The 27,445-nt window shown below is 38.6% G+C and overlaps 1 protein-coding gene across 1 annotated transcript in view; it reads right to left on the bottom strand.

Moving 5' to 3' along the window:
- IQSEC3 (IQ motif and Sec7 domain ArfGEF 3) overlaps window positions 1-21,554 on the bottom strand; it is a 143,713-nt gene extending 122,159 nt beyond the window's left edge. Inside the window, exon 1 of the mRNA XM_074195192.1 lies at window positions 20,959-21,554. Within this exon, the coding sequence (XP_074051293.1) occupies window positions 20,959-21,539 (581 nt within the window). The 5' untranslated portion in view covers window positions 21,540-21,554. The remainder of the gene's footprint in view (window positions 1-20,958) is intronic.
- Between the last annotated feature and the right edge of the window lie 5,891 nt (window positions 21,555-27,445).

Raw genomic sequence — 27,445 nt, 5'->3', positions numbered from 1 at the left:
ATTCTAGCTCTGAGATCAACAACCTCTGTACAACTTCTGTGACCATGGATGGCTCACTTAAACTCTTTGGTCTTAATTTTCTTATATAAAGTGGGGGTGGGGGGGGTCTAAAATCCCTTGGGTTGTTTAGTTTGGGACTTTAAAATTCTATGGGAAATAGAAGAAAGGCAAAAAGAAAAAGCTTGTGTTACTAAACTGAGAAAAAGGAAAAACAAGATGACTTAACAGCGGAGTCCCTTAAATACTACTAATGTATTCTTATTGTGAAGAGAACTCTTAGAGAAGGCAGGGAGGTTATGACTGATTCCTGACTTTCAACTCATTTTTCCCCTTTGATCTTTCACTACTCTACCTTCCCCTATAGAGACCAAAATCAGAAAAACGTAGTTACAAGTTTAGGTCTTAAAAGCTGTGGGCACTAGCCTCTGTGAGCTTTAGTTTTTTCATCAGTAAAATGGGGATCGGTACTCCTTGCACTACCTACCTCCGCAGAATTACTGTGAGGAGCGAAGGAGATGGCATTCTAGACACATCAGTTCTTATTCTTATCTCCCTGCAAAGCCTGGGGAGTGTGCATGTTCATTCACAACTCTCATTGCTGAATTGCTGGGAGTCTGGGGAGTCCTGGGGAAGGGGAGGCAGGAAAAGACAATAGGGTGGTAGGAGACTAGCCTCCTTCAAAACTGGAAGTCGTCCATGAGGTGGGCTTCCTGTCTGGCTGCTGAGCAGCAGCAACAGTAAGGTCGTGAGTCTGCTGGAAGCCCCCGCAGAATCCCTCTAAGCAGAGCGTGGGAGGAGGCGGCAGAGCACAGCGGATCTCCCTGAAGCTGGGCTCCGAAAACAGAGCGGGGCGGGGGGATGGAGACAGACAGATCCAGAGAGAACAAGGGAATGGGAGAAAGGGAGGGAGACAGACAGACAGACAAGAAAGAAAAAGGGGGAGATGATGTGAGAGAGACAGGGAGAAACAAGCAAGCGTGGGAGACACAGGCAGGAGGCGACTAGAAGCCGGAGAGAGGCTTGGGATCGATAACAATGGTTTTATTCATTTAGTCCTGGGATTGCGAGGCGCTTTTTTATATGTTTGTAAGCTCCAGCATGCATACGTGTGCATGCGTGATGTATGTATGCGTGCACGCATAAGAGTGAGGGGGAAAGACTAAGAATTTTGTGCATTGCTATGTGTGACTCAGCACCTCGACATCCCGTGTGTGTGTGTGTGTGTGTGTGTGTGTGTGTGTGCGCGCGTGTGTGCGTGCGTGGGGGTGATGGCGGTGGTGCAGGAGCAGCAGGGGGAGGATTGCAGTGTGCCTTCGTTCGGCATCCCTGCTCTGGGTGGTTGCCTGCCCTGCCCACGCAAATCAGGGATCTTGGGGAGAGAGCCGAGCTGGGAGGAGGGGAGCGAGTGGGCTGAGGAGAATCCATGCAGTCTGTCAGCAGCTTTGCCCAGAACAGATTTTCCCCTTCCCTCCCTCGTGTAAAGCCTCCCCAGGGCTAGAATGAAGTCCGATGGACAATGATTTTTCCGCAAACAGAAATAAATTTTTTTGAGTCATAAGCTAGGTCATCAAATGAGGAAAGGAGAAGAGGAGGGGAAGAGGAGAGATAGGTCAGGGGTAGAGCCCTTTCTCGGACAAGGAGAAGAAATCAAATAATCCTTCTCTTTTTCCACTCCAGAGCTTAATCCATTAATGACTAGGTTGGATAAAGGGCAGGTTGTTCCTTTGTAACTGATACACAATCGATAAAATCAGAAATATCTTTGATGGGAGGGGTGCTGAAGTATTCATCTCATTTATCCATCCTCTCAATCCTTTTTATAGGGCAAAATTAATTGCTAGTTCATTCATCCTAGACAAATGGTATCATTCTCCTTAATTCAATAAATACAGTTCATTCAACAAATATGTATCTGATGACTATCCTAGGATCTTACTGTGTGCAGTAAGGAACTGGGTATTCAAAAATGAAATAAGATACAGGTTGTGTCTTCAAGGAAATCACAACTTAATGGGGTATTATGAAGAAAAGGAAGACCAGGGTTCAAGGGCCTCTCTTGGCCTCCCAAGGGCTATGAGATGCTGCATTTCAGTGTCTCTAAGCAAAAATACTAAATGTTGAAGACTATAAGTCTTCATGTCTCTGAAGAAAAGGTTTCCTCATTGGCAGTTTCCTAAATCAATGAAATCTCAAATCTGAACAAAACAATTAGAATGATGGAAGATATGATGTAATAAGTACAAAGAAATTCAGGCAATGTGCTACGAAAAATTTGAGAAGGGAGAAATCCCTTTCACCTGGAAGAGTTAAGGGAAATACCACTCGAGATGGGTTTTGAAGGAAGTGAAGGGTTTGAATACAAATGGAGAATGGAGTCTATTCTTTAGAGGTAATTTGTAAAAGGCACAAGAGATTGGAGAGGGCAGGAAAAGCAATTCAGTAGAGTACTTGTTGGTGGCAATGTAGAAAGTATAGAGAGGAAGAGAAATGTGAGATAAGGTAGGAGGGTAGGTCAAAACCTGATTATGAAGGATTTGAATGTCAACATAAGAAATGTAAGGGACCAACTAGGTGGTTAAGAAGATAGAGTATTAACTCTGGAGTCAGGAAGACCTCAGTTCAAATCCAGCCTCAGCACTTGATGCTTACTAGCTGTGGGACCTTGGACTAGTCACTTAACCCTTCCCCCCTCTTATTGCCTCACCCTCCCCCCCCCCCAAAAAAGGAAAGGAGATAATTCAGGCAGTAATGGAAGATGGATTGAAGAAGGGGAGACAAAAATTAGAGAAACCAGTTAAAAAGCTATCTCAATAATACAGTTGACAAGTCAGTGATGACCTGAACTAGGGAGAAGAAAAGAAGGGAAAGATGCCAGAGTTACCTCAGAAATAGAATTAACAAGATTTGGCAACTGATTGGAAATGCAGAGGAAAAAAAAAGATGAGTCAGAATTTACTCCAAGGTTTTTAGATTGGATTACTGGGAGGATGACGGTGATATCAACAGAAATATTAAAGTTAGAGGGAGGTACAAGTTTTAAGGGAAGAGGATGATTTCAATTTTAGATTTATCATAGAAGCACAGAATCTCAGAGTTGGAAAGGGCTTCAAAAGCCATCTTGTTTAGCCCATATATGAATAAAAATTCCCTCTGCCTTATACCCATCAACTTGTCATCCAAAGCCCTCCAGAAGCAGCTCATACCTCTTCTAAATAATAGCTCTAGGTCTTAGACAATGTTTAACTCACCTCATGCCTCCTGGCAACTTCTACCCTAAGCCCCCTTGGGCCAAACAAAGCAATCTAATCTCTTTTCGATCTAACAGTTCTTTTTATTTCTCAGCCCCTTCATGTCTGCTCTTTATCAAGCTTAACATCTGTAGTTCCTTTGGTAAATCTTCACAATGGCATGAATTTGTGGCCCTTTGCTATCATAGTTACCCTAAACTCTAGACATTTTTCATCTTATGAATGTCCTTCCTAAAATATGGCATCAAAATTGAAAAGATCCAGATGTGGTCTGACCAGGACAGATTAAAGCAGGACTATCCCCTCTTCAAAAATATATTTACTTTGAAGTCCTAGTGGGATGCCCAAGAAGAGGATCCCACAAATCAACTGGCAATTCAATTCAGTTCAACAAATATTCTCATTACTTACAAGGTTTATTTTCTTTCACTAAGTACAGGAGACTAAAAAAAAAATATTGCCCTCAAAGAGTTTATAATCAACTGGAAGGGGTAAGGATATAACATACCCAAAGATATGTATTACCACAAGGTAGATAATGATGGAAGATGGCAAAAAGGGATCCAGACAAAGAGCTCTGGGAAAATTAGGGGAGAGAAGGAATACTCTAAGATAAGGGGAATCATGGAAGGCTAAACTAGCCCTTAAAGGAAAATCAGGATTCTGAGAGTGGAGATAAGTAAGGAGTACATTCCAGAAATTCCTGTAAGCTGAGGACAGCCTTCTAAAATTCAAAAAAGAAAGAAGCCACACATCAAAGCTGGGGGAATAGCTAAAATAATCTAGTTTAGTTGGAATGGGGAATTCATGAATGGATAAAATATAAAACAAAACTGGAAACAGATTGTGGAGGTTTTCTAAAACTGGACCAAATGCATCGGTATGATACTCTAGGGCAGGGATTCATAACCCTTTTAGGTCAAAAGTTTTTTGGGCAGTCTGGTGAGATCTATGTACCCTTTTTCAGAATAATGTTTCAAATATACCAAAAAAACCCCAAATTACAAAGAGAACAGTTATAACAAAATAAAGTTTTCAAAAATTTTTTTTCAAGTTAAAAACTCCTGTCCTAACGGGAATATGGAAACACTGAAAGTTTTTCAGTAGGAATGAAAGAAATAGCAATTACTAGGTACCGACCATGTGCCAAACACTTTACAAATATTATCTCATTTCATCCTTACAACAGCCTTGGGAGACAGATATTAATATTTTCTGCATCTTAAAGATAAGGAAACTGAAGCAGATTAAGGTTAGGAGACTTGCTCAACTTCACACAGTTGCTAAATGTCTGTGATACATTTGAATTTTAGGTCTTCCTGAATCTAGATCAAATGCACAACCTAACTGCCTGGAGAATAATATAGCCAGGCCTTTCCCCATAGGAAGATTATTTTGACTGTATAACAGGGTATGAAGGATGGATTGAAACAGAGAGAACAAAGAGCTATGACAATAGTCTTAGCCAGAAGGAAAGGGGATGGGAAAGGATTCAGCACTTATATAACACCTAGGATTTGTGCTAAGCACTTTGACAAATATTATTTGATCCTCACAACAACAATTATCTCCATTTTATAGTGGAAAAAAACTGAGGCAAGCAGAGGTTAAGTGACTTATCTACAGTCTCACAGCTAGAAAATGCCACATTTGATTATAGGTCTTCCTGACTCCAGTTACCACTAGAAGATATAAAAGCCTGAATAAGAAAAATGTCGATGTAAGTGGGGAGAAGTAATGGGTACAAAAGATGTGATGAAAGTATAATTGACAGGTCTTGGAAAATGCTAGGATGTAGTGGGCAGAGCAAAGAAGGATGACTGTGAGTTTTTAAATCTGAATAACTGGAAAAATGCGGTGCCTTCAATAGAAACAGGGCAGATTGAAAGAGAGGTGGGCTAAGGGGAAAGTTGAGTTCAGTTTGGGAAATCCTGAGTATGAGGTTCTTGGATTTCCTGATTTTGGGGATAGTCATCAGTTATTTGGAAATATGATTGCTTAGAAATGTGAGCCTGGAGCTCAGGAGAAGGCAGAAATCAGAAATTACCACCACAAGTCTCTAGGGACTGGATCTCTGGTTTCACCCATGTAGGGAAATCCTGAGTGAAGAAACTTTTCTAAATGCAGGTCCAAACTTCCTCTGCACCTTGAAGCTTTAGAGAGTTACCTCAAACCCAAGTTCATGAAGCCAATAAGCTGTGTGAGGCAAAACTTGAGCCTAGGTTTTCTTGGCTTTGAGGTCTTGTCTCTATCCCTATTGCCATACTGTCTCTTTGAGAGCCATAGAAGCTTGTGATTAAACTATGGACATATGTGAGATCAAACAAGAGAAGAGAAGAGAGTCCAGAACAGAGCCCTAGACATTATTCATGCTTAGCAGATGAGAAAAAGAGGAGAAAAAGTGAGGGGGGAGGTTTCTTAAGAAGCAATGAGACAGGGAGGAGAGGATTCAGGAAGGAGCAGTGTCATGGAAGCCAAGAGAGGAGACAATAACCAGGTTGATAGTGGTTGCCAGTAACATCTAAAGCTAGAGGAAGGGCAAGGAGGATGAGATCTGAGAAAAGGTTATGAAACAGGAAAAAAATTTTTAAGGAAGAGAAAGACATAAGTAAGTTTGTAAGCAAAAGGGAACTGGTCAATAGAGATAGAAAGAGCTTATGGAAAATAAATGAGTACTGGGCTCTAGAAAGAGGGTAAAGGCTCATCTGAAAGAGTCAATCATTAAAACCAGTAGATTGAATGAGCTTTTCAGTGGAGAGATAAGATAATATAACCAGGTACAGAAACATATGACCCAGATATTTTAGTAATAAGGTAGCAGATGAATAGTCAACAAAGATAGAAAAGAAGGTAGAGAGGTAGAACCATGTAAATATTGTATCATGGAAGACAAGGGAAGGGAGAGAATTAAGAAGGAGGCCGGTAGTGTCATGTGTTAGATACTACTAGTCATGTGTTAGAAAGGTGAAAGAAGAGAAATACTAAAAAGAGGCCATTGTGTTTATTAATTTGGTTTATTATTTAGTGATAAAATCATTAATCATCTTGGAGGAAGAGAATGCAGAGTGTAGAAAACAAATTACAAAGGAAATAAGTTATTATGATATATAAGGAAGTAGTCAGATCAAGTGTAGACTCTTCTTTCTATGATTTTGACATTGAAGGAGTGGTGAGAGATGGGATGACAGTTATACTGAGTAGGATGGTCATGGGAAGGTATTTTTTAGAATAGATGAGATGTGCTTATGGGTCAAGATTAGAGAAGAAAAATTGATGATGCAAGAGAGAGAAGACTGTTAGCAAAAGGGGCAGAGCAGGCAGGAGGGGATGTAATAAAATGAACAAGTGGATGGAATAACCATGGCAAGGAAGTGGTCACTTCTGAGAATGGAGGAGAAGAAATGAGATTTTACAGGAGTGAAGGAAATAAGTTGAAGTTCAATTTAGGTCGTTTCAATCTTCTTAATAAAGAAAAGAGTTCAGGGCTTTCCTTAGTCATCAGTTCTGATTATCTCACAGCTCTTGCTGTTGTGAATTTTTTCCCCACTGCAATCTAAGCCTATTTTCTTTCTGAGGGTGTCCTTAAAATAATTCTTTTCTTATTTTTCTTTATTTTATTTTCAATTAATAAGTGCTTATTTTCTCTCTACTACAATTTAAAAGAAAAAACTCACAACAAATATTCATAATCAATAAAAACAAATTCTCATATTATCCAAGTCCAAAGATCTATGCTTTATTCTGCATCTTGATATCACTTCTGTCAGGATATGGATAGCATAGATCATTATCAATCTTCTGGAATCACAGTTGATCACTGAATTGATCAAAGATCCCGAAGTTTTTCAAAGTTGTCTTTACAATGCTAATACTTTCTTTCTTTATCAGCTCCAGACTTAGATTTTGAGGTCTTCTAAGCATGTAATTGCTTAGAATTCCCTCACAAATTAGGGACCAAGAGTAGATGAGAACCCAAAAATCTTGAACCACAGACAAAGATCAGAAAATCAGTACAAAATGAAAAGGGAGATTACTATTGGTCTACATGTTTTTCTTATGTTATCATTTTACATTCTATTTAAAATATTAATAAGGAATAGCAGCACCCTCCAACTACAACTATATTGCTTCCCAATTGACCTTGGAAAGCTGCAATCTAGAAGGGCAAATTTTTGGGGCAGGGCAGGCAGACACCCATCATCCCTAAGACCAACAGCTTCACACAGGTATTATCAATGGGGTAGACAAGACAGCCTTGCTGGAAAAAAAAACCCCAAAACTAGGTATCTGAGGAAGAGATAAAAGACTGTGTGTGCTAGGTAAATTAAATAACCACCCCCTCAACTATTATATTCTATTGGATGTTGTTGAGGGAACAGGACTCAGAGTCCCTACTTTGTCATTGATCCTCAAAGCCTCCACCTTGATTTTTCTCCAGCTCTGTAATGGGCTCAGGACCCCAGACCCAGTGTCTTTACTTCTTTTAAACTACAACATGTTTCCCCTTTAGCTGGATACTTGAAGACAAAATGACATAAAGTAGAGGGGTCCACCAGTTTCTTCCTTGCCATTCTGGTATTGTTCTATTGCCCTTCCTCTCTAATCTCCCTGTGTCAGAGAACACTTTCACTGGTAGCAAGCATATATTCTATCTCAGCCCTCAACAGTTTCATGAAAAGTCTTTGCTATAAAATTTTTAGAAAGAAACTATTTCCTTCCTTAGAAACCATTTACTTAGTTTCTTGTACTTCTTAAAATTATGGCAGAACCTGCCCTTTTGGAGAGATACCTTGAAGAGTAATCTCTACAAGTCTACAATCATTTTTCTCCATATCCCATACCTATACATTTTTCTTTGAAAATAACTTTAATAGTGGAATTTGAGGTGTCAGTGAGCAATTAGGAAATATAAAAAATTATGAAAAAAATTTGCTACAAAGGAGAAGACTAATTCTTCTTAATTATTGAGAAAGTCCTGAGCTGTTTTCACTTGATAGAAAGTGGTAGAAAGAACAGTAGGCTAGGAGTCATTGACTAATTGTGTGAATTTAGGCAAATGAATTTCTTCTTCTGGTCCTCAGTATTGCAGTTTATTATATATGGTAGCTGGAAAGAGAACAAAGAAAGATGAAAAGGTCCTATATGTACAATGATATTTATGGCAGCTCTTCTTGTGATAGAAAAGAACTGAAAACCAAGTGGGCACCCATCAGTTGGGGAATGGCTAAAGAAAACAGCTGCTGCATATGAATGCAGCAGAATACTATTAAGCTGTAAGAAATAAGCAAAGGAATAATTTCAGGGAAACTTGAGAAGATTTGTAGGATGCAGAGTGAATTGACCTGAACTTAGAGAACAATTTATACTATAATAGCAATGTAAAAATATGCAGTTTTGAAAGACTTAAGAATGCTAATCAACAAAATAATCATCTGTGATTCCAGAGTACCAATGATGAAGATGCTACCCACTTCCTGACCAAAGGACAATGGAGTCACATGCAGGATGAGATACCTTTTTGGACTAGCCAATGTGATAGCAACCAGTTAGAAGCAGTTAGGACCAATTAGAACAAGTTCAATTCTACACTGTCCTCTCATCCCAAATCTGTTGTCTTCTTCTTCTATCAGTATTTATACTTTACAAACCCCCAGATGCTAGATTACTTCTACCATCTGCCTCCTGCTTACATTCTACTGAATAGAGCTAAGGGATGTCACCCATTGGAGTTGCCTGAATCAACTACAAATTTATACTATCTAATCTCAACTGGGGTACTCACTGAAGCATTTAACTGAATAAAATTATTTTAAGAAATGATTCTCTGTCACTCTACCTTTTCAAATCTCTCCCCTCACAACTAAGGATCCCATCTCATACTTTACTGAAAAAAATGCAAATCATTCACCTTGGGCTCTTCTTTCTCTCCAATGTTCATCTCAAAACCTCTTGTCATCATTCTTTACACTTTTCTCTTTTCCTATAATCTATAAAAAGGAGTGACTCTTCTCTCCTTAGCCAGGCTAACCTTTCTGCTAGCATTCTTGATCCCAACCTCTCCTGTCTTCTCCAGAAGATTGGTCCTTTGACCATGTCTGCTTCTTCAGTCTCCCCTTTATCCACTGGTTCCTTTCCTGTTATCTACAAACTGCCCACATTTCCCCATCACTAAAAAGAAATCTTCATTCTATACTACCATCCTTGAAGTTATAATACCTTTTCTCTCTTTCCTTTCCCATTACTTATTTCTCAACCTTTTGCACCTTCTAACTTTGTTACTCAAACTGAAAAATACTCTCTTTGAAATTTATAATGGTCTCAAATGGTCAAAGGATATGCAAAGGCAATTTACAGATGAGGAGATCAAAGTAATCTATAGCCATATGAAAAAATTCTCTAAATCATTAATTATTAGATAAATGCAAATTAAAGCTTCTCTGAGGGACCACCTCACACCTCTTAGATCGACCAATATGACCAGGAAGGATAATGATCTTTGTAGGAAGGGTTGTGGGAAATCTGGGACACTATTATACTGTTGGTGGAGCTGTGAACTCATCCAACCCTTCTGGAGAACTATTTGGAACTATGCCCAAAGGGCAACAAAAATGTGCATACCCTTTGACCCAGCAATACCACTACTAGGTCTATACCCTGAAGAGATGAGGGGAAAGGGTAAAAACATTACTTGTACAAAAATATTTATAGCAGCCCTGTTTGTGGTGGCAAAGAATTGGAAATCCAGTAAATGTCCTTCGATTGGGGAATGGCTTAGCAAACTGTGGTATATGTATGTGATGGAACACTGTTGTTCTATTAGAAACCAGGAGGCACGGGATTTCAGGGAAACCTGGAGGGATTTGCATGAACTGATGCTGAGTGAGATGAGCAGAACCAGAAAAACACTGTACACCCTAACAGCAACATGGGAGTGATGATCAACCTTGAAAGGACTCGTTCATTCCATCAGTGCAACAATCGGGAACAATTAGGGGCTATCTGCAAAGGAGAGTGCCATCTGTATCCAGATAAGGAGCTGTGGAGTTTGAACAAAATGCAAGGACTATTCCCTTTAATTTAGAAAAAAACCCAGATATCTTATTGTCTGATCTTGTTACCTCTTAGACTTCTCTTCTCTTTAAGGATATGATTTCTCTCTCACACACCCAATTTGGATCAAGGTACGACATGGAAACAAAGTAAAGACTGACAGAGTGCTTTCTGTGGGGGGGGGGGAGGAGGGAAGCAAGATTGGGGGAAAAATGTAAAACTCAAATAATATCTTTAATAAAAATAAATTTAAATTAAAAAAAAAGAAATGTATAATGGTCTCTTAAATGTCAAAATTGATAACATTTTTCTCAATCCCTACCCTTGATCTCTTTGCAACATTTGACACTTCTGATGCCCTTCTTTTTCTTCTCTGGGTTTTTGTAACACTATCACCTCTTGCTTGTCTAACTCCCTCCTTCTAAATCTCCCTTGCTAGTTTTATAGACATATCTTATTTACTTCCTTTCAGCCCTTCTTTCTCTATTCAGAGTTAGACCAAGGAGGTCTAAGGGATTGGGGAAATCAAGAGAATGAGAGCAATCTTACTCTTGTAAAAGGAAGAAGAAAGGGAAAGTGGCAAAGGAAGAGAGGAAAAAGGAAGAAAGAAAGATTAGGGAAAGGATAAGGAGAAGAAGAAAGGGCAAGAAATGAAAAAATAGAGAAGGTGGGGAAAGGTAAAAGAAAAAGGAAGAAGAGAAAAGGAGAAAGGGAGAAGAAAATGGGAGGGTGGAAGGAGTGAGGGAATAGAAGAAAAAGAAAGGGAATAAAACATAAAAGGAAAGGGTGAAAGTGAAAAAAAAGTAATTGAAAGTTTAAAGGGTACCCCTTTCAGATTTTTAATGTTAATAAATATGAAACTTGATTATGTGAAAAAAAGAGCCCTTAGGGATCCAAGGTAAATATGACCACAGTGTCCTATTAATAACCTAGCATCTAATTTGAATATAATTGATTAGGGGACTTTAGTATTGATAGTTGAGAAATTATGAGTCTCAGAATTATTTTTGTGATTATTGGACAAATGTACATTGCCTAGTTATGAGAATTTGATGAATCACTATGAGGATCCAACTTTGGATCAGTAAATCAGATCTGAGGAAAGATTTCAGAGCCTGGTGGAAGTCACCTACTGCCTTGGAAGTGTGAACCTCTGAGTCCAGCCAAGGGAACAGAACTGGAAAAGATCAACAAATCCCAGCCTCTTTCCTTTCTGAAAGAGCACTACAGCTTAAAGAACTTCAAATGAAAGAATAACAATAACACTGAAACTGCCATGTTAGAAAATTTATGATCTTTTCATAAGAAGTTTTCCTATCCAGCAGAAAGGTAGCCATTTTGGTGGTGGAGTAACCTAGCCATGAAGGAGCCCAGATTAGCACTGCAGCTGGCTAGCTTTGGAGCAGTCCAACTTAGAAGCAGAGTCATTTCTTCTAACAACACCAAAACCACATCCATCAAGAGACTTATGTATGAACTTTTCCTAAGGAAAATTTAAAAAAAAACATAATTACCTACAATTCCAGAGATATGAATTGCTGTTATATATGTCACATTTTCATGATACTTTTAAATTTATGAGCACTCTCCCCAGCAGATACTGGGTGCATTGGTAGGAAAATAGACTCCAGTTTTACGGATGGCATATCTGACCTCAGACACTTACTAGTGATGTGACCTTGGACAAGTCACTCGAACCTTTTGGTCTCAATTTCCTCATCAGCAAAATGAGCTGGAAAAAACCACTCCAATATAACTGCCAAAAAAAAAAACCACAAGAAAAAAACAATCCAAAAAATCCTAAATAGGGTCACAAAGAGTCAAGACATGATGGAACAACTAAACACCACATGTTATGCTTTAATTATTGTTGCTTAGCCTTCTGTTTAGTAAACCTTTTGATTAAGATTTAAATGTTGACTGATTTGGTTCAGTGGGAAATATATTATAATCTAGCAATAGGAACATAGTCTCCCACAAGAGCTACCCCTAGAACTTTGAGAGGGCTGGTTGCAGCAGGCATCACTTTTTTTTGGAAACCCTAACTTGCCAGCATTTCTGCAAGTTGGGTTTAATGGACTGACCCAGAGAGATAAAAGAGATGTAGGTGGTTCTTCAACTCATACTGTCACTGGAAGATTCAAGTCTCTAGAAAGGCACCTGTTACTTCAAGTTCTAATAATTAGACAGTAGATTCATTTAGCTTTTAGAAAAGGCATATATTCCAACAGCAATACATTTTCTCCCCAAAATAACCCTTGGTGTTCATATAAATACATAAAGACTGGAAAGAGGGTGAGGTGGAGAATAGGAAACATACATTGCCAAAACAACTCCCAGTTCTGGAATATCAGAGCCTCAGTGTCCTTTCTCTGGATTTACTGGACTTTCTGGACTCATTTATTGCTACATTTTTCATTACCTTCAACCTTTGGTTTGGCTGAGTGCTGTAGTTCTATTTTCAGCTGGGTTGTTACAGTTCTTTTAGCTGGAGTATTATTGTACTTTTTTAGAAAGATTTGGGATAAACCTCTCTTCCTTGAGTCCCTCAAGTCCTTTGCTTTATGGTTTGTCATCTCCAGACAGAAAGTAGAAAGAAGTCTTAGCCTCTCCTATTCAAGTCCTTCAAGACCTTCAGATCAAAGTTTTCTCAACAAGGAACACCATCTTTACTTATGATGAACACTTTAATTACACTCATCTAGCTCTTATTGGGTCATCTGTCTAGAAAAAAAAGAAATTTTGTTTTTCAATCATGTCTGATTCTTTGTGACCCTATTTAGAGTTTTCTTGGCAAAGATACTAAAAATGGTTTGCCATTTCCTTCTCCAGATCATTTTACAGATGAGAAACTGAGGCAAACAGGGTTAATTGACTTGTCCCAGTCACACAACTAGTATCCAAGTCCAGATTTGAACCCAGCAAAATGAGTCACCCTCCAATCTATCCACTTTGTCATCTAGCCCTAGAGAGGAGTAGAGTCAGCCAATATCCTGGCAGTCAAGTTCTTTGTCTCTATTTGCCTTTCCATATGCAATTGAGCTATCTTATCTTCATTCCCCTTCTAAGTATATAGTACTTCTTTTACATATGAAAGGGCTTCCCCTATACATTTCTTTACACCTGTCTTTTGCTCCTTTTAATCTTCAATTTTGCTGAAGTCCAAACAGGCTTGCACTTAAACTATTGCAGCTATCTATAATGACTATATCAACATGAATTAAGAACTGGGATGGGATATCAGGACAAGTTCAGATATCTCGAGATAATTGTCTTGTCAATTTTAACTCAGTGCTTTTCTATTTTGAATGTTTTGAGATTTTTGCTTTGGAGAGAAATTGCTAGATCATCAATCCATTCCATGTTATTCTTTTTGTGCTGATGGAGGTAGAGAGGTTCCTTATTCCTTGGTGTAGGTCCAGTGCCCCTCTCATCTGAGTACGTATGAAAAACTGCAATGGAGATGGAACTAGGGCACTGTTGTTACAAAGAAGCAAAGCAAGACTAACAGGATTTTACTAGGAGAAAAACAGAAACCTCAGTCACTTATGAGATTGGTTTGGCAAAGGAATACAAACTAGTAGAAATTCCCCTGTTTTCTCCAATTATTTGCAAAGCTAATCTGGATATATTCCCACCACATAGTTTCTCCTCTAGTCCTTCTCTATGTTTCCCAGGAGAAATGAAAATTGTAAGAAAGATAGTTGGGAAGGTGAAGTACTTTCTTTACAATTGTGTTATATACAGTTCTTTTATAATTATTCACTTTACTATGTTTTCATAAATCATCTGTCAATCATATCTTATAAATAAAGTTGATCTACTGAAGCAGAAGATTTTCCAAATACAGAATGGGGGCTTAGAGCCAAACTAAGAATTTTATAATTTTCATATTTCAGAGTGATTTTTCATTTCTTATTTCCTTACCATTAGATAAATTTTGTGCACAATACTGTGCCATAGATCCAGTAAGTTTAGTGAGGTAGGAGGGGAGAGTTGACTGAGAGTTTACCAATTGAGAGCTCTAAAGTAAGTAATGGGAATACTCTAGTCTTTTTTTTTTTCTGTATTAGACCTATTTTACAGCTTAAGAAAATAAAGCACAGATAAGTTAAATGACTTTCCCAGGGTCACATAACTAGTAAATTTCAGAGGCAAGATTCAAACACAAATCTTCCTGACTCTAAACCCTATTCATGAGCTATCCCATTGTGCCATTTATGTCAGTGCATAAACACTAAATGCCCTAGTTCAAAGTCATTTGAGTGATGATTTGAGGATAGTTGTGGCCAAATTATATTCAATACCACCTCCAACCTTTCACTGTTTTCCCTGTCTAATTAACTAAGGTTGTGGACAACTGATAAATGAGCCAGGTGTGGGCAATTATTGCTATTGCAATACTGGGACACCCATCAAGTTTGTGCCTATTCCACTTCACTGTCTCATTATAAATTATCATTTGGAAACCATGCTCTAAGTCATTAATAATAAGGAAAATGCAAATTTAAACAACTCTGAGGTTTCACCTCCCATTTGGAATATTGGCAAAGATGACCAAAAACAATAGTTTATTTTGGAGGGGGTGTGGCAAGAAAGACAGACACTTTTATATAGTATTGATGACACTTTAAATCAATCCTATTGTTCTGGATAACAATTTGATATTATATAAGAAAAGTTACTAAATTGTCCATTTCCTTTACTCATTTATTGCACTACTAGACATATGTCCCCAAAGAAGTCACAGGGAGGAGCAAATGACTAATGTATACTGAGAAAATGATAGCAGCTCTTTTCATTTTAGCAAAGAACTAGAAAGTGGTGTCTGTTCACAAATTTTGGTCTATGAATAGAATGGAAAGTAACAGAATATTGTTGTATATTATAAAATTATGAATATGAGAACTTCAAAGAATCATAGGATGAGTTGATATACATTGAAATATGTAGAATGAAAAGAAAAGCACACGATGACTACAGCGCATAAATCAAAAAATTTCCAAAAGAAAGTCAAATACTTCTGTTCTCCTGGAAGAGTGGTGGTGCGCTAGGAGGGCAGAATGTTATCTTGTCGGATATGATCACAGTATTGGGTGTGGAACCATACATCAGAATTGCAATGGAGATGAGAGATATTCTTCCAGAATCTTCCAGTACTGATACACAACCAGGGGATTATAGAATTTTTCCTCAGAAAATTATGGGAGTATAGTAAGGATAGAGGATAGAGGACAGAGGAAAGTAAAGAGGCAAGTCTGGAGTTTGTGTGGCATCCTCCATCTTGGAACCATGTGGGGAGATATTTTGGAATTTTGCTTCCCCCTCCCACTCTCATCTCTTTAACTAGGGAGATTTTTATAAATTGTCTACAATAAAGGTGTTTTCTATGCTGATGAAGATAAAGATTGGTGAGATGACCTAGGCAACTTTCAGAAACATTACTGAATCAGAGTAAGAGCACCATTTTTACCCTCTATTGGCATGATATTCATCTAGAAAATACATTTTCCTTGGTGCTTGTGACTAATAAACTCTAAATGAACAAGTATTCTGAGATCTGTCTCTGTTTAGAGGGGGGAAAAATCTATGCAGAAAAGTCATTTTCTGTCCCTGTGGTCACTTTATACCCAATAACTGGTACCCTTTCAATCTTTTGCTCTCTCCTTAATTATTGTATAATCTTTTCATATATATATATATATATATATATATATATGTTTATATATCATGTGTATGTATCATATGAACTATACATTTTCACATATTTTTGTATATTTATATGTGTTATATATGTATGTATATAAGGGTCACTTATCCTTGTTGCATAACCAACACTAGCATTTTGGATAGAAATTTGTGAAAACTAGTCAGCCTGGGAAAAGTGACTCTCATAAAAGGAATGAAGGGATGTTGACATAGTAATGATTTATTCCCTAAAGAAAACAAACTGTTTTGTTTAATTTTCATTCAGTAACTATATCCATTAGCCAACTTGAAACTGATTTAAAGAATATATATATATATATATATATATACACATATATATGGAGAAATATTAATAACTTGAAGTGAATCAAGAACTCCCTAGACCAGAGAAGAAAAATTCACTGGGACAGAAAATACATTCCTTTGTTGGCATACATCTTGTTGTTCCCTATTACCTAATTCCCTACTCAGCAACTTGATTATGAGTAAGGTTATTTATAGAATGAGGGATTTCAGGACAGCTAGGTGGCATAGTGGATAGAGCACTGGCCTTGGAGTCAGGAGTACCCGAGTTCAAATCTGGCCTCAGACACTTAAAAATTACCTAGCCCTGTGTGGCCTTGGGCAAGCCACTTAACTCCATTGCCTTCCAAAAACTAAAAAAAAATAAAAATAAAGAATGAGGGATTCCCCTCTTTCCCCTCAAATTATCATCACATATTACTCACATACTTCAGTGTATGTTAACTGTAGAAATTACCTCCTATGAAGTTGTGTTATTGTCATAAAAAAAAAGAGAAGGAAGAAGAGAAAATAAAGAGAATACAAGAAAAAGTAAAGGAGGAGGAGGGAAAGGAGAAATTAAGGGACAAAGAGGGAAGGGGAGAAAGAGAGCAAGACAGAAAAAGAGGGGTAAAAGAAAAAGGAAGAAAAATAGAGGGAGTAGGAGCTAGAGCTTGAGGAGTTAGAAGGAGAAAAACAAGAGAAGAAAAGAAAAGAAATGCAGAGGGGAGAAGAAAGAGGAAAAAGAAGAGACAAAGTAAGAAAGAGAAGAGGGAAAAAGGAACAATAGGATGAGTATATCTTCCTTACTTCTCCTTCAAATTACATGACTATATTATTATTCCCCAGACTAATAGCCTGACTATAAAGACCTCATAATCTAGGCCTGCTCTGGTGTTAAAAGACTCTATGTGCAGGACAGGGCAGGAGAATTTGCAACTTTTATTGGCCATAGTCTTTCAGCTCAGTGGGCAAGAAGAGAACTTTGCCATGTCAGGCTGTGATTCTGATTCCACTCAAAAAGAAAAAAATAATCAATTCTATAGATGTTAGGAATCTTGATTGAAAAAATAAAAATGATCAAATGGTGTTCATGCTTTAGTTAAGAGGCCTATAATAGTGAGAGCCAAACCCAAAATGCATAAAAAAAAAGAACTCTATGCCCTCTAGATTCGCTCTCTTGTTTGCTTCTATTCTTCCATGACATCTCTATTCTGCTTTCTCCCATCATCCTATTCCCTTACTCCTTAAACTGCTTTTCGCCTGACCTGCCAAGACTTACTCCTCTGGGTTTCCAACAGTCTCAGGAAGGAAGGAAAGAGAAAGCTCAAGATGTATGCTAATACAGATCAGGGGTGATTAATCAGTTAGAAAGAGAGAGGAATTCCTTTATCTTCCTCAGTCACAGGCTTCCCTAAGCTTCTGCCTACATAGCAGGTCAGGGAAACCTGGATAGAGGAGGGATACTTTGCATTTTGAGTTTTTTCCCAGACTTTCTCAGCTTCCTAACCAATATCCTCCTCCACAAAGGCCAATGACTCTGCAACAGGGCTAAGAAGATAGCAAGGATGACAAGAAGAAAAGGAAAAATACAACCAAACTTGCCCCCACTTCCTTTTATCATACCAACAGCAGAGAGTTCCACAGGAAAGAACCTCATAAAGAAGGGGCAAACACATATTTTTCCCTTTGCTAAATTAGATCCTGCACCATTGGAAATGGACATTTGTAAAAAATAAGATACAGAATAGATACTAAATAAGATACTAAAATCTAGAAGAGGGATTATAGAAGGACTAGAATTGGCACCTTGGGAGATTTGGGGAATAGTAAAAGAAATGGTGATTGTTGAGGTTCTATATGAAGACAGATTGATTTGGGGCAGAATGGAGTACAGAAAAAAGTGGGAAAGTGCCCTGTCCCCTAGAGAAAATTATGACAGCTTCCTGAGTGTAAATGATTTTGCAATGAGCCTCCCTCTCCAGCCACTTCTTTCAAAACTGAAAGGGGAAAGGAGATTCAATGAAATTGATGTATTCTTTTTTTTTCATTGGTGGGTGGCATAAAGATATAATTGGAAGCTTCTTAAGAACCCTGAGTTTCTAGAAGCTGTATCTGGATAGAAATATTTGGGCTTCTTGTACTATGTAGGTTAACTAGCTACTAGGAATATACAGTAGGACTCCTTAATCCAGGAAAGTCAATGACTCTAGATCCTTGCTGACAATGCAATTTCCAGAAATAGGATGGGAGAAGGAGGTGAAGATTGGGGCTAACAAGAGACAAAGGTAAGGAGAGAAGACATGACCAAGAATAAAAATCGCCAAGAAGCTTTAATAACCTTCAGGAACAAAAAAATCAATCAGTAAGGCATGTCAGGTCCCTATTTATTCCTCTCCCTCACCCTGCCTCATAGAGCCTTCTCTAAAAGGAATGTTCTGACAAGCCATGAATGTGAAAGAGAAATCATTCTACTAAACTTTTCATTTCTTTTTTTTAATTTATTCAGGGCAATGGGGTTAAGTGACTTGCCCAAGGTCACACAGCTAAGAAATTGCTACAAGTGTCTGAGGTCAACTTTTCATTTCTTATGAAAAAGGAAAGACCCAGGAGAAATTGGAAAGCCAGAGGAGGGGAAGGGAGGGAAGTGGAAGGCAAAAAAAAATTGAGTCTAGCAAGAACTTGAGCAAACTTCTTCAGATTGCTCAGCCTTCCATATTGCTGAGATCTCCTTGTCTGCTTCCAACAGGCAAGAATGGACTAAGTGTTTCAAGTGTTAGGCCAGGAGGCTCGGAGAAATTATCACAAGTTGAAAGGAATAGATTTTTAACTCAATGTAAAGGAAAATTTCCTAAAAATTAGAGCTGTCCCAAAGTGGTGTCCTCCACAACTGCAAACTTCCCTTTTCATGTCATGTTCTCCCTTTCTCCCTCTCCTATTTCACCTTTCTTATTTTTCCTTTATTTTCCATCATTTTGGGGCCTAAGGATAACTTACATTGACCTGCCTTTATCCCATTACTCCTTAATACTAACTACTTCTAAAAAGGTCTTCCTTTTATTGTTCCTATCCTTTGGATCTAGAGTGAATCCATGAATTTAATAAAGAAAGATCTGGGTTGGAATCTTGATGCCATTATTTATTAACTATGTAAACTTTGGCAACTTCTTTAGCTTCTCAAGTCCTGAGCTTCCTCATCTATAAAATAGAGTAGAACTAAATGATTTCTGATTTCCTTTTCATTTCTGATATTCTGTAATGCAATGATTCTGTGGGATACCTAACTGCCCTAACTTTAGAGTAAGATAGACAAGAAAAAACACATCAAGTCTCCCAAATTCTCCTGGGAGTGACTGAATTTAATCAGAACACAAATGGAATTACTGTCTCTCTTCCCTGATGCCCCCCCCACAAGTACATAAACTTCCTCAGTACTACTACCAACTAAGATCAAATGATAAGTTTGTGGTCTTCCACAAAGTCTTCCCATTGCCTAGATCAGTAGAGAGAAAATAAATTGGTTCTTTTTCTCACATCTTTCCTAAGGGGAATGTTGGAGAAGTTCCCAGATACCTTGAATGGAACAGAGAAAGAATTGGGAATCTTCATTACTTTCCTCTCTGAGATCACCTGTGTACTCTGAAAATTCAAGTTGAGGAACCCAGGATTTGTAGCTGCCAACTATACAGCTAACCCTAACCAAAGTCAACCTTATTTGTCAAATATCTCCCTCAACATCTTTACCTCATCAGCAAAGGGAGGCTCCCTGGGCTGGCAATAATAGGCTAAACTAGAACATAGCTTTACAAATGGCTTGGTGAGCTGATTTTCTTTAGCTTCTTTTGATGGCTATTGGTTTTTTCAGGGGGCAAGGTGCCAACAGTGAGGGGAAGGATTTAACTTCCCTTTGGATTAGTTCCCTGCTCTCCCTGTATCAATATGAAAGTTAAATTTTTCTTTTTTTTCCCCCTTCTGGAAGCATTTCTGCCAGCTTCCTTCATTTTCCACTGTTCCCGACTCCTTTACCTTAGTTCATTCTTCTTGCTTGCTTATGATTTCTTTTTTCTCTTCTAATATCCTTCCCTATCTTTATCCCATTCCCCATTATGTCCCAATTCCCCATAAAGTCCCAGTACTTTCCTTCCCTACTGATATTCTCCTCTTTACCTCTTCACCAGAAACCCTTCTCACAATCAGATTGCTTTATGGTCCCAACATCCTTCTAAATCTTTCTGCCAAAGTACTACATCCCTTAACATTGATCCTTTTTCTCCAAGATTATGACCCTCAACTACCCCTTATCTTTTGCCAACTACAGAATCAATATTGTCCCTTCAACCCAATCATCTCTCCATACAGTTAAAGCACCGATGACTTTACCATTTCGCCTTTCATTCCCCTCACCTCAACTTAATATAATACTAATCGCTACAATTCTTTCAAACACTAACATCTTTCTTCTTCACCCCAAATCCCCTTGAGACACTCCTACCTACATCAACCACCAAATACTCATTTCCCCCCTTCACTTCAAATTTCTCCTCGGTTTCCAATTTCCCCTCGCTAAGCTATCCATTTTCTTCACTGCCCCCCTCCAGTTTTCCCCCTTAACTCTCCTTCTTCATACTGTCCCCCACCCCATGGCCCTGGTGCCCTCTTCTCCACTCACTCAGGTCTCCTGCCTAGGACGCCCTTGCCGAGGGCGGCAGGGGGTTTGTGGGGGAGGAGGGTTCCAGCAGCAGCGCAACAAGGGGGGCGCTCCTTCTCCTTATCGGCAGCGGCTCCGGAGACCGCGGTATGCTGGTGGGGTGTTTGGGGTGCTAAGGCTCTGCTGGGGCCGGGCTGGGGCTGTGCTGTGAGCTGTCCGTGGTGCTGAGTCGGCTGCTGCTGCGGCGGCGGCGGCGGCGGCTGCTGCGGCGGTGCAGCCACGGCCAGCGGTGGCAGCTGGGCGATGGTAGAGAGCTGTCCCTGGTTCTGAGGAGGCTCTGAGGAACTGGCCGTAGCAGAACCCTGGGCAGCCTGGAGCGGTGCTTGCGCCTGGGCAACCAGACCCGGCGGAGGATGGTTTTGCAGAAGCTGTTGCTGTTCCCAAAGGCTGCGGTTCTCCGCGCTCAACTCGTCCAGCCGCTTTTCCAGTTCGTCTATGCGCTGGCGCTGGGTGTGGATGAGGCTTTGCTGGTTCTGCACGATGGCCGTGAGCTCTTTTAGATAGAGGACAGCACGCACCGGGTTCTCCAGCAGGCTCTCCATGCCGGCCCGCCACCGCCTGCGCCCAGCCTGCGCCTCGGTGGCGGTGGAGAGCGAAGGAGTGCGGGGAGCCGAGGAGCCCGGGTGGAATGCGCCCCTCCCCTCCCTGTCCTTCCTCCCTCCCTCCCTCCAACTGCCGCGTCATGGACACTCTCTCTCTCTCTCTCTCTCTCTCTCTCTCTCTCTCTCACACACACACACACACACACACACACACACACACACACACACACACACACACACACACACACGAAAGGGGCGGGGCTCCAGTCCCAAACCCACCCATCTCTCTGAGGAGGATAGGCTTTCTGGAGGGCAAAGCTGGAAAGGGAAAGGAAGGAAAAGGAAAGAGGAAACCCAGAGAATTTACAGAGAAATATTTGATCTAAAGGTGAATCAGGCTCGTATAGACCTAAGGAGAGAAAAGGAGGGAAAGGAAGTAAAGGAAAGAAAAAGAGATTTGGAGAAAGTAATAGGGGACTAAAAGGAGATGAAAGGGGGGGGGGGAAGAGAAAAAGGACTTTAAGAGGAAAGGCAATTAAAATGATAGAATGGAAAAGAAAAGATGGAGTGAGTGAAAGGAGAACGGTATAAAATGAGAGGAAGGAGAGATGAACCATATTGTCACCCTATTGGATCCCTAGTGCTAAGGTTAGCTTTTTGTGTATCATCACAGATATCTTAAGAACCTTCCAGGAAAGGAAATCCAATTCTTTGTTATGGTTAGTTGTTTCAGTGCTTAATAACCCATACTTTGGGGACTTCTTGATGATATCTATCTTAATTTGTCCCCTTTTCCTTCCCCCACTCTAACACACACACACACACACACACACACACACACACACACACACACACACACACGGATTTGAATTAATTTTCTCTTGCTGTATTTTCTGCTAATAAGGATAAAATTCTTCTATACCTTTCCTAAGAATTGAAGGTTATATTAAACTTCCCCTCAGATTTTTCTTCTTAAACTTTGATAATATTCTTTTCAGAATTAAACTTCAAATATCCCTCTTCTTTCTTCAAAATTTTGTGAACATTTTATTACTAATGAGAAGGAACAAATAATAAAATGAAGGAAAACCTTAAACCAATATCTGTCCTACAGCTATATATGCCTGTTACAAGAGGCAAAGTGATACCTCTGTCCTATTTTGCACGACAGTAGATTGACTCTAGTCTTCTTAGAATATTAGAATTAGAATTAGAAAATTACTTAGTTAATTCAAATTTTTTCATTTTATGGATGAGGAAACAGAGATGGGTGAAGCATCTTGTCAAAGGCCACTGTGATAAAGCTAGTAATAGTATCTAGATTCCTCCATTCTCAATTTAATTCACTTTCCACTCATGATTAAGAGTTCTTTGATAGTAGAGAGTATCTCTTTTAGAATATTTCAGTTTGAAAGGAACATTGAAAAGTCTAATCTAATCCAATCACAGTCAAGGAAAATGAGACTTCTTTCTAGAAGTAAAGGCATAGCAAAACATCAGGTCTATACTTGATGAAATCTGTGATTACATAAAACTGAGGAAACCCCAATGTATGAACTCTCTCCATTAGATGTTACCCAACTATTAAATTCCAGGGAGTTGTTTGAGGCACTAAGAAGTTAAATGTATTATCAGAGTGTCAGAAATAAGATTTGAACTCACATTTTCTTGTTCAGCATTTTATTCATTATCAAATGTCTTTCATTCTCATATTTAAATTCAACAAGTATTTAACAATTTGTTGACTACACATGTGTCTAGGACAACCTAGAACTTTTCTAGGAGGTCATCAAAGTAAATTTTTTTTTCCTTGCTGGGTGCTTGATATTCATTCAACCTCTAGTAAAATCTCTCTCCAAGGTATTGTTGTGGAATCAACCAACACTGTAAGAGTGGAGTACTTGAAATCTTACCCTAGTCCCAGGGATAGTTAATGTTTTCAGTTTGGGAGCACCTCCCCAGAGGTTGAGTGATCTTGTTTAGTGAAGATATGCTAACTCACATAGCCCACTATATTTAGCTGATCTGAGAAAAGGATCATGCTTCACATTCCTTCCAACTGTCCACCCAGAACATCTTGCAATCTGCCCTTCTGCTTGCATTACACTTCCTTTTCTAGGAAAAAATAATCAAATTGATATTCATATTGCTTCAAGAAAGGAAATGTGAACTGTCTACCTTTTGGATCAACTCTCCAGGCCAAAACTCCTTTCTCTGGCATGGGAAAACTTTATTATTCATAATATTGTTTGAATCTAGCTTTATGTATGTAGATATTGCTTAACACAGGATGTGCAGAATGTGTAGATAATACTTACCCCTAGAAATTCTCAGGGGAGCTAGTTATTGCTTCAAGAAATATACCACCAAGACAAGAAATATGCCTTGTGCTGGGGCCTTATCCAAAAGCTTGTGTCTTGACTTTGCCCAAATTTTATTGAATATTTATTGAATATCTTGGATAAGACAACCAAATTGCTCATCTGGAAACTATTCCTTTTTGGAGACTACCTAATGTAGGCCATTCAGTTACTTGCCATTTCATCCTTGTTTGTATTCTATAAAATGTAAAACTCCTAAAGACTGAGGGAAAAGTTGTCACAAATTTTTTAGCTCTCCACTCTGCCAAATGCCAAAAATTTTACTTAAAAAAACCCCTTTTTTTAAAGGTTTTGGATTATTCTTGACTGACCAGTCACCACTCTCCTATATATGCCTCTATATGAATAAATAAACGAGCAAAGCCCCAGGCATACAGAGAGCCCCTGGAAGCCAGAAGCCATATGCTTCAGTATATCCCTATGGAAATGCCAAAACACTTCACCAGCCTCAGCACATAACAGACATTACCTCTAGAACTACAACTAGCACACTCAGACCCATACAGGCTCCAGCAGCAACAACTAATTCCCACCCTACTTCCTCAGCACAGTACCAAGTGAAAAAGGATAATTGTTTCAGGGCAACATCAATGCAGCACCAGGTAAAAAGCCAGGGCCTACAATCACTCCTGAACAGAGTTCAAATTTAAGTGAAAGGAAAAAGGTCCCCCAAAAGATGAACAAAACTAACAAAACAAGAATCTGACCACAGAATGTTATTATGGTTACAGATTAAAAACAAGACACAAACTCAGGAGAGGACATCAATGTCAAAAGACCTATGAGCAAAACCCCAAAGAAAAATGAATGTGGACTCAAATCCAGAAAAAAACTCATGGAAGAGCTCAAAAAGATGTTTTAAAATTATATGAGAGGTAGAAAAAAAATCAAAAAAATAAATGAAAGTGATGTAAGAGTCAAGGAAAAAAAGAGTAAAGAGTTTGGAATAAGATAACTCCTTAAAAAAGCAGAATTTGCCAAATGGAAAAGGAGCTACAAAAATTCAATTAGGAAAAATTCTTAAAAAGTAAAATTGACCAAATTGAAAAAGAAGCACAAAAGTTAACTAAGGAAAACAATTCCTTAAAAGTTTAAATTGGGCAAGTGGAAGTTAGTGACCCCATCAAGGATCAATCAAACAGAGAACAGCTAAATGGATAAAGCATTGGCCCCAGAGTCAGAAGCACCTGAATTCAAATGTGGAGTCAGACACTTAATAATTACCTAGCTGTGTGGCCTTGGGCAAGTCATATAACCCCATTGCCTTGCCAAAAAAAAAAAAAAGAATCAATCAAACAAATTCAAAAGAATGATAGATAAAAGAAAATGTAAAATACTTCATTGGAAAAACAACAGACCTGGAAAATAGATCCAAGAGAGATAATTGGCTCAGCTAGGTGGCACAGGAGATAAAGCACTGGCCTTGGAGTCAGCAATACCAACGAGTTAATCTCAGAAGAATCAAATCACCTGGAAGCCATAATCAAAAGGAGAAATGGGACTTATCTTTCAAGAAATTACCAAGGAAAACTGTCCTGATATCCTGGAACCAGAAAGCAAATTAGGTATTGAAAGAATGCACCAATCAGTCATCTCAGGAAATAGATCCCCAAATAAAAACTCAAAGAAATATTTTAGCCAAGTTAAAGAACTATGAGACCAAGGTAAAAATACTACAAGTGGCCAGGAATAAACAATTCAAACGCAATCAGTATTATATAAGATTTAGCAGCTGCAACTATTAAAGAATCAGAAATATGGAACATGACATATGGAAGGCACCTGACCAGCAAAATTAAGCAAAATATTCCAAAGGGAAAATGGTCATTCAAAGGAATAGAAAGATTTCAAGTTTCCATAAGACCAGAATTGAACAAAAAATATCTGGTCTCCAATATCAAGACCTAACAGAAGCCTAAAATGATAAAAAGGGGAAAGAAAATGTAAACGATTAATGGAACTGAACTGTTCCCACATGGGAAGATGATACTTATAATTCTTAAAAATTGTACAGCTAGGGGGCAGCTAGGTGGCACAGTGCATATAGCACCGGCCCTGGAGTCAAGAGGATCTGAGTTCAAATCCAGCCTCAGACAATAATTACCTAGCTGTGTGACCTCAGGCAAGTCATTTAACCCCATTGCCTTAAATAAATATATATTTTTAAAAATGGAAAAATTGTACAACTAACAGTATAACTAGAAGGAATATACATAGATAGAGGGTATGGGTATTAGATGAATTTTGAGACATAAAAAATAAGTGTGATGAGAAAGAGGAGTTCAATGGGTTTAAAAGGAAGGGAGAGGTAGAATGAGGTACATTATTTTATATGAAATAACTTGAAAGATCTATTACAGTGGAGGGGAAATTGGGAGGGTGGGAGATGAGCATTGCTTACTCTCATCAGAATTGACTTAAGGAATAATATGCACAAATAGTTGAATATAGAAATATATGTTACTGGACAGGAAAATAGGAAGGGGGAGATTAAGTAAAGGTGGCAGAGAGGGGAAGCAGAACAGGATAGAAATACTCAGTGATCATAAAATGTGCATGGCATGAAGTCTCACTTAAAGATATGGATAGCAGAGTGGATCAAAAAACAGAATCTTATGCAGTGAGTAAAGGAAGGAGCTAGAGCAAAAATTATTATTCTTCAGCTGAAATAAAAAAAAATTAAGTGGGGATAGAAATCCTGATCTTTGAGAAACAAAGCAAAAGCAAAAACTAAGAGTTAAGAAGTCTTACTAAAAGGTACATAGACAATGAAATACTAAACATATATGCACCAAGTGGTATAGCATCCAAATTCTTTTTTATGTTGTTGTTTTCACAAAGCAATGGGATTAAGTGACTTGCCCAAGATCACACAGGTATTCCGTGTCTGAGATTGGATTTGAACTTGGGTCCTCCTGACTCCAGGGCCAGTGCTCTATCCACTGCCCCCAAGCAGCCAAATTCTTAAAGGGAAAATTAAGTGAGTTACAGGTTCATGACCAAACAAGAGAAAAGAGAGCATCACAAAATGTAAAATAGATTATTTTGATTATATTTCATTTTAAAGATTTTGAACAAACAAAACAATGCAATCAAGATTAGAAGCAAAGCAACCTTAAGTGTCTGATAAAGATCTTATTTCTCAGATATTTAGAGAACTGAGTCAAATTTATAAGAATACAAAGTGTTCCCCAATGATCAAAGGATATGAAAAGGCAGTTTTCAGATGAAGAAATCAAAGCTATCCATAGGCAAATGAAGAAAGTGCTCTAAATAGTTTTTAATTAGAGAAATGCAAATTTAAAAAACTCTGAGGTATCACCCATATCTATCAATTTGACTAATATAACAAAAAAATTGATGAATGTTGAAGATGTGGGAAAATTTGAACTCTAATAGATTGTTGGTGGATTTGTGAAGTGATCCAACCATAATGGAGAGCAATTTGGAACTATGCCTAAAGGGCAACCAAACTATGCATACTTTGATTCAGCAACACTACTACTACTAAGACTGGATCCCAAA

This window comes from Macrotis lagotis, chromosome 7 (assembly GCF_037893015.1).
Source record: "Macrotis lagotis isolate mMagLag1 chromosome 7, bilby.v1.9.chrom.fasta, whole genome shotgun sequence".
Classification (NCBI taxonomy): domain Eukaryota; kingdom Metazoa; phylum Chordata; class Mammalia; order Peramelemorphia; family Peramelidae; genus Macrotis; species Macrotis lagotis.
Note: the sequence above shows the minus strand (reverse complement) of the source record. Positions and strands in the feature narration are given on the sequence as shown.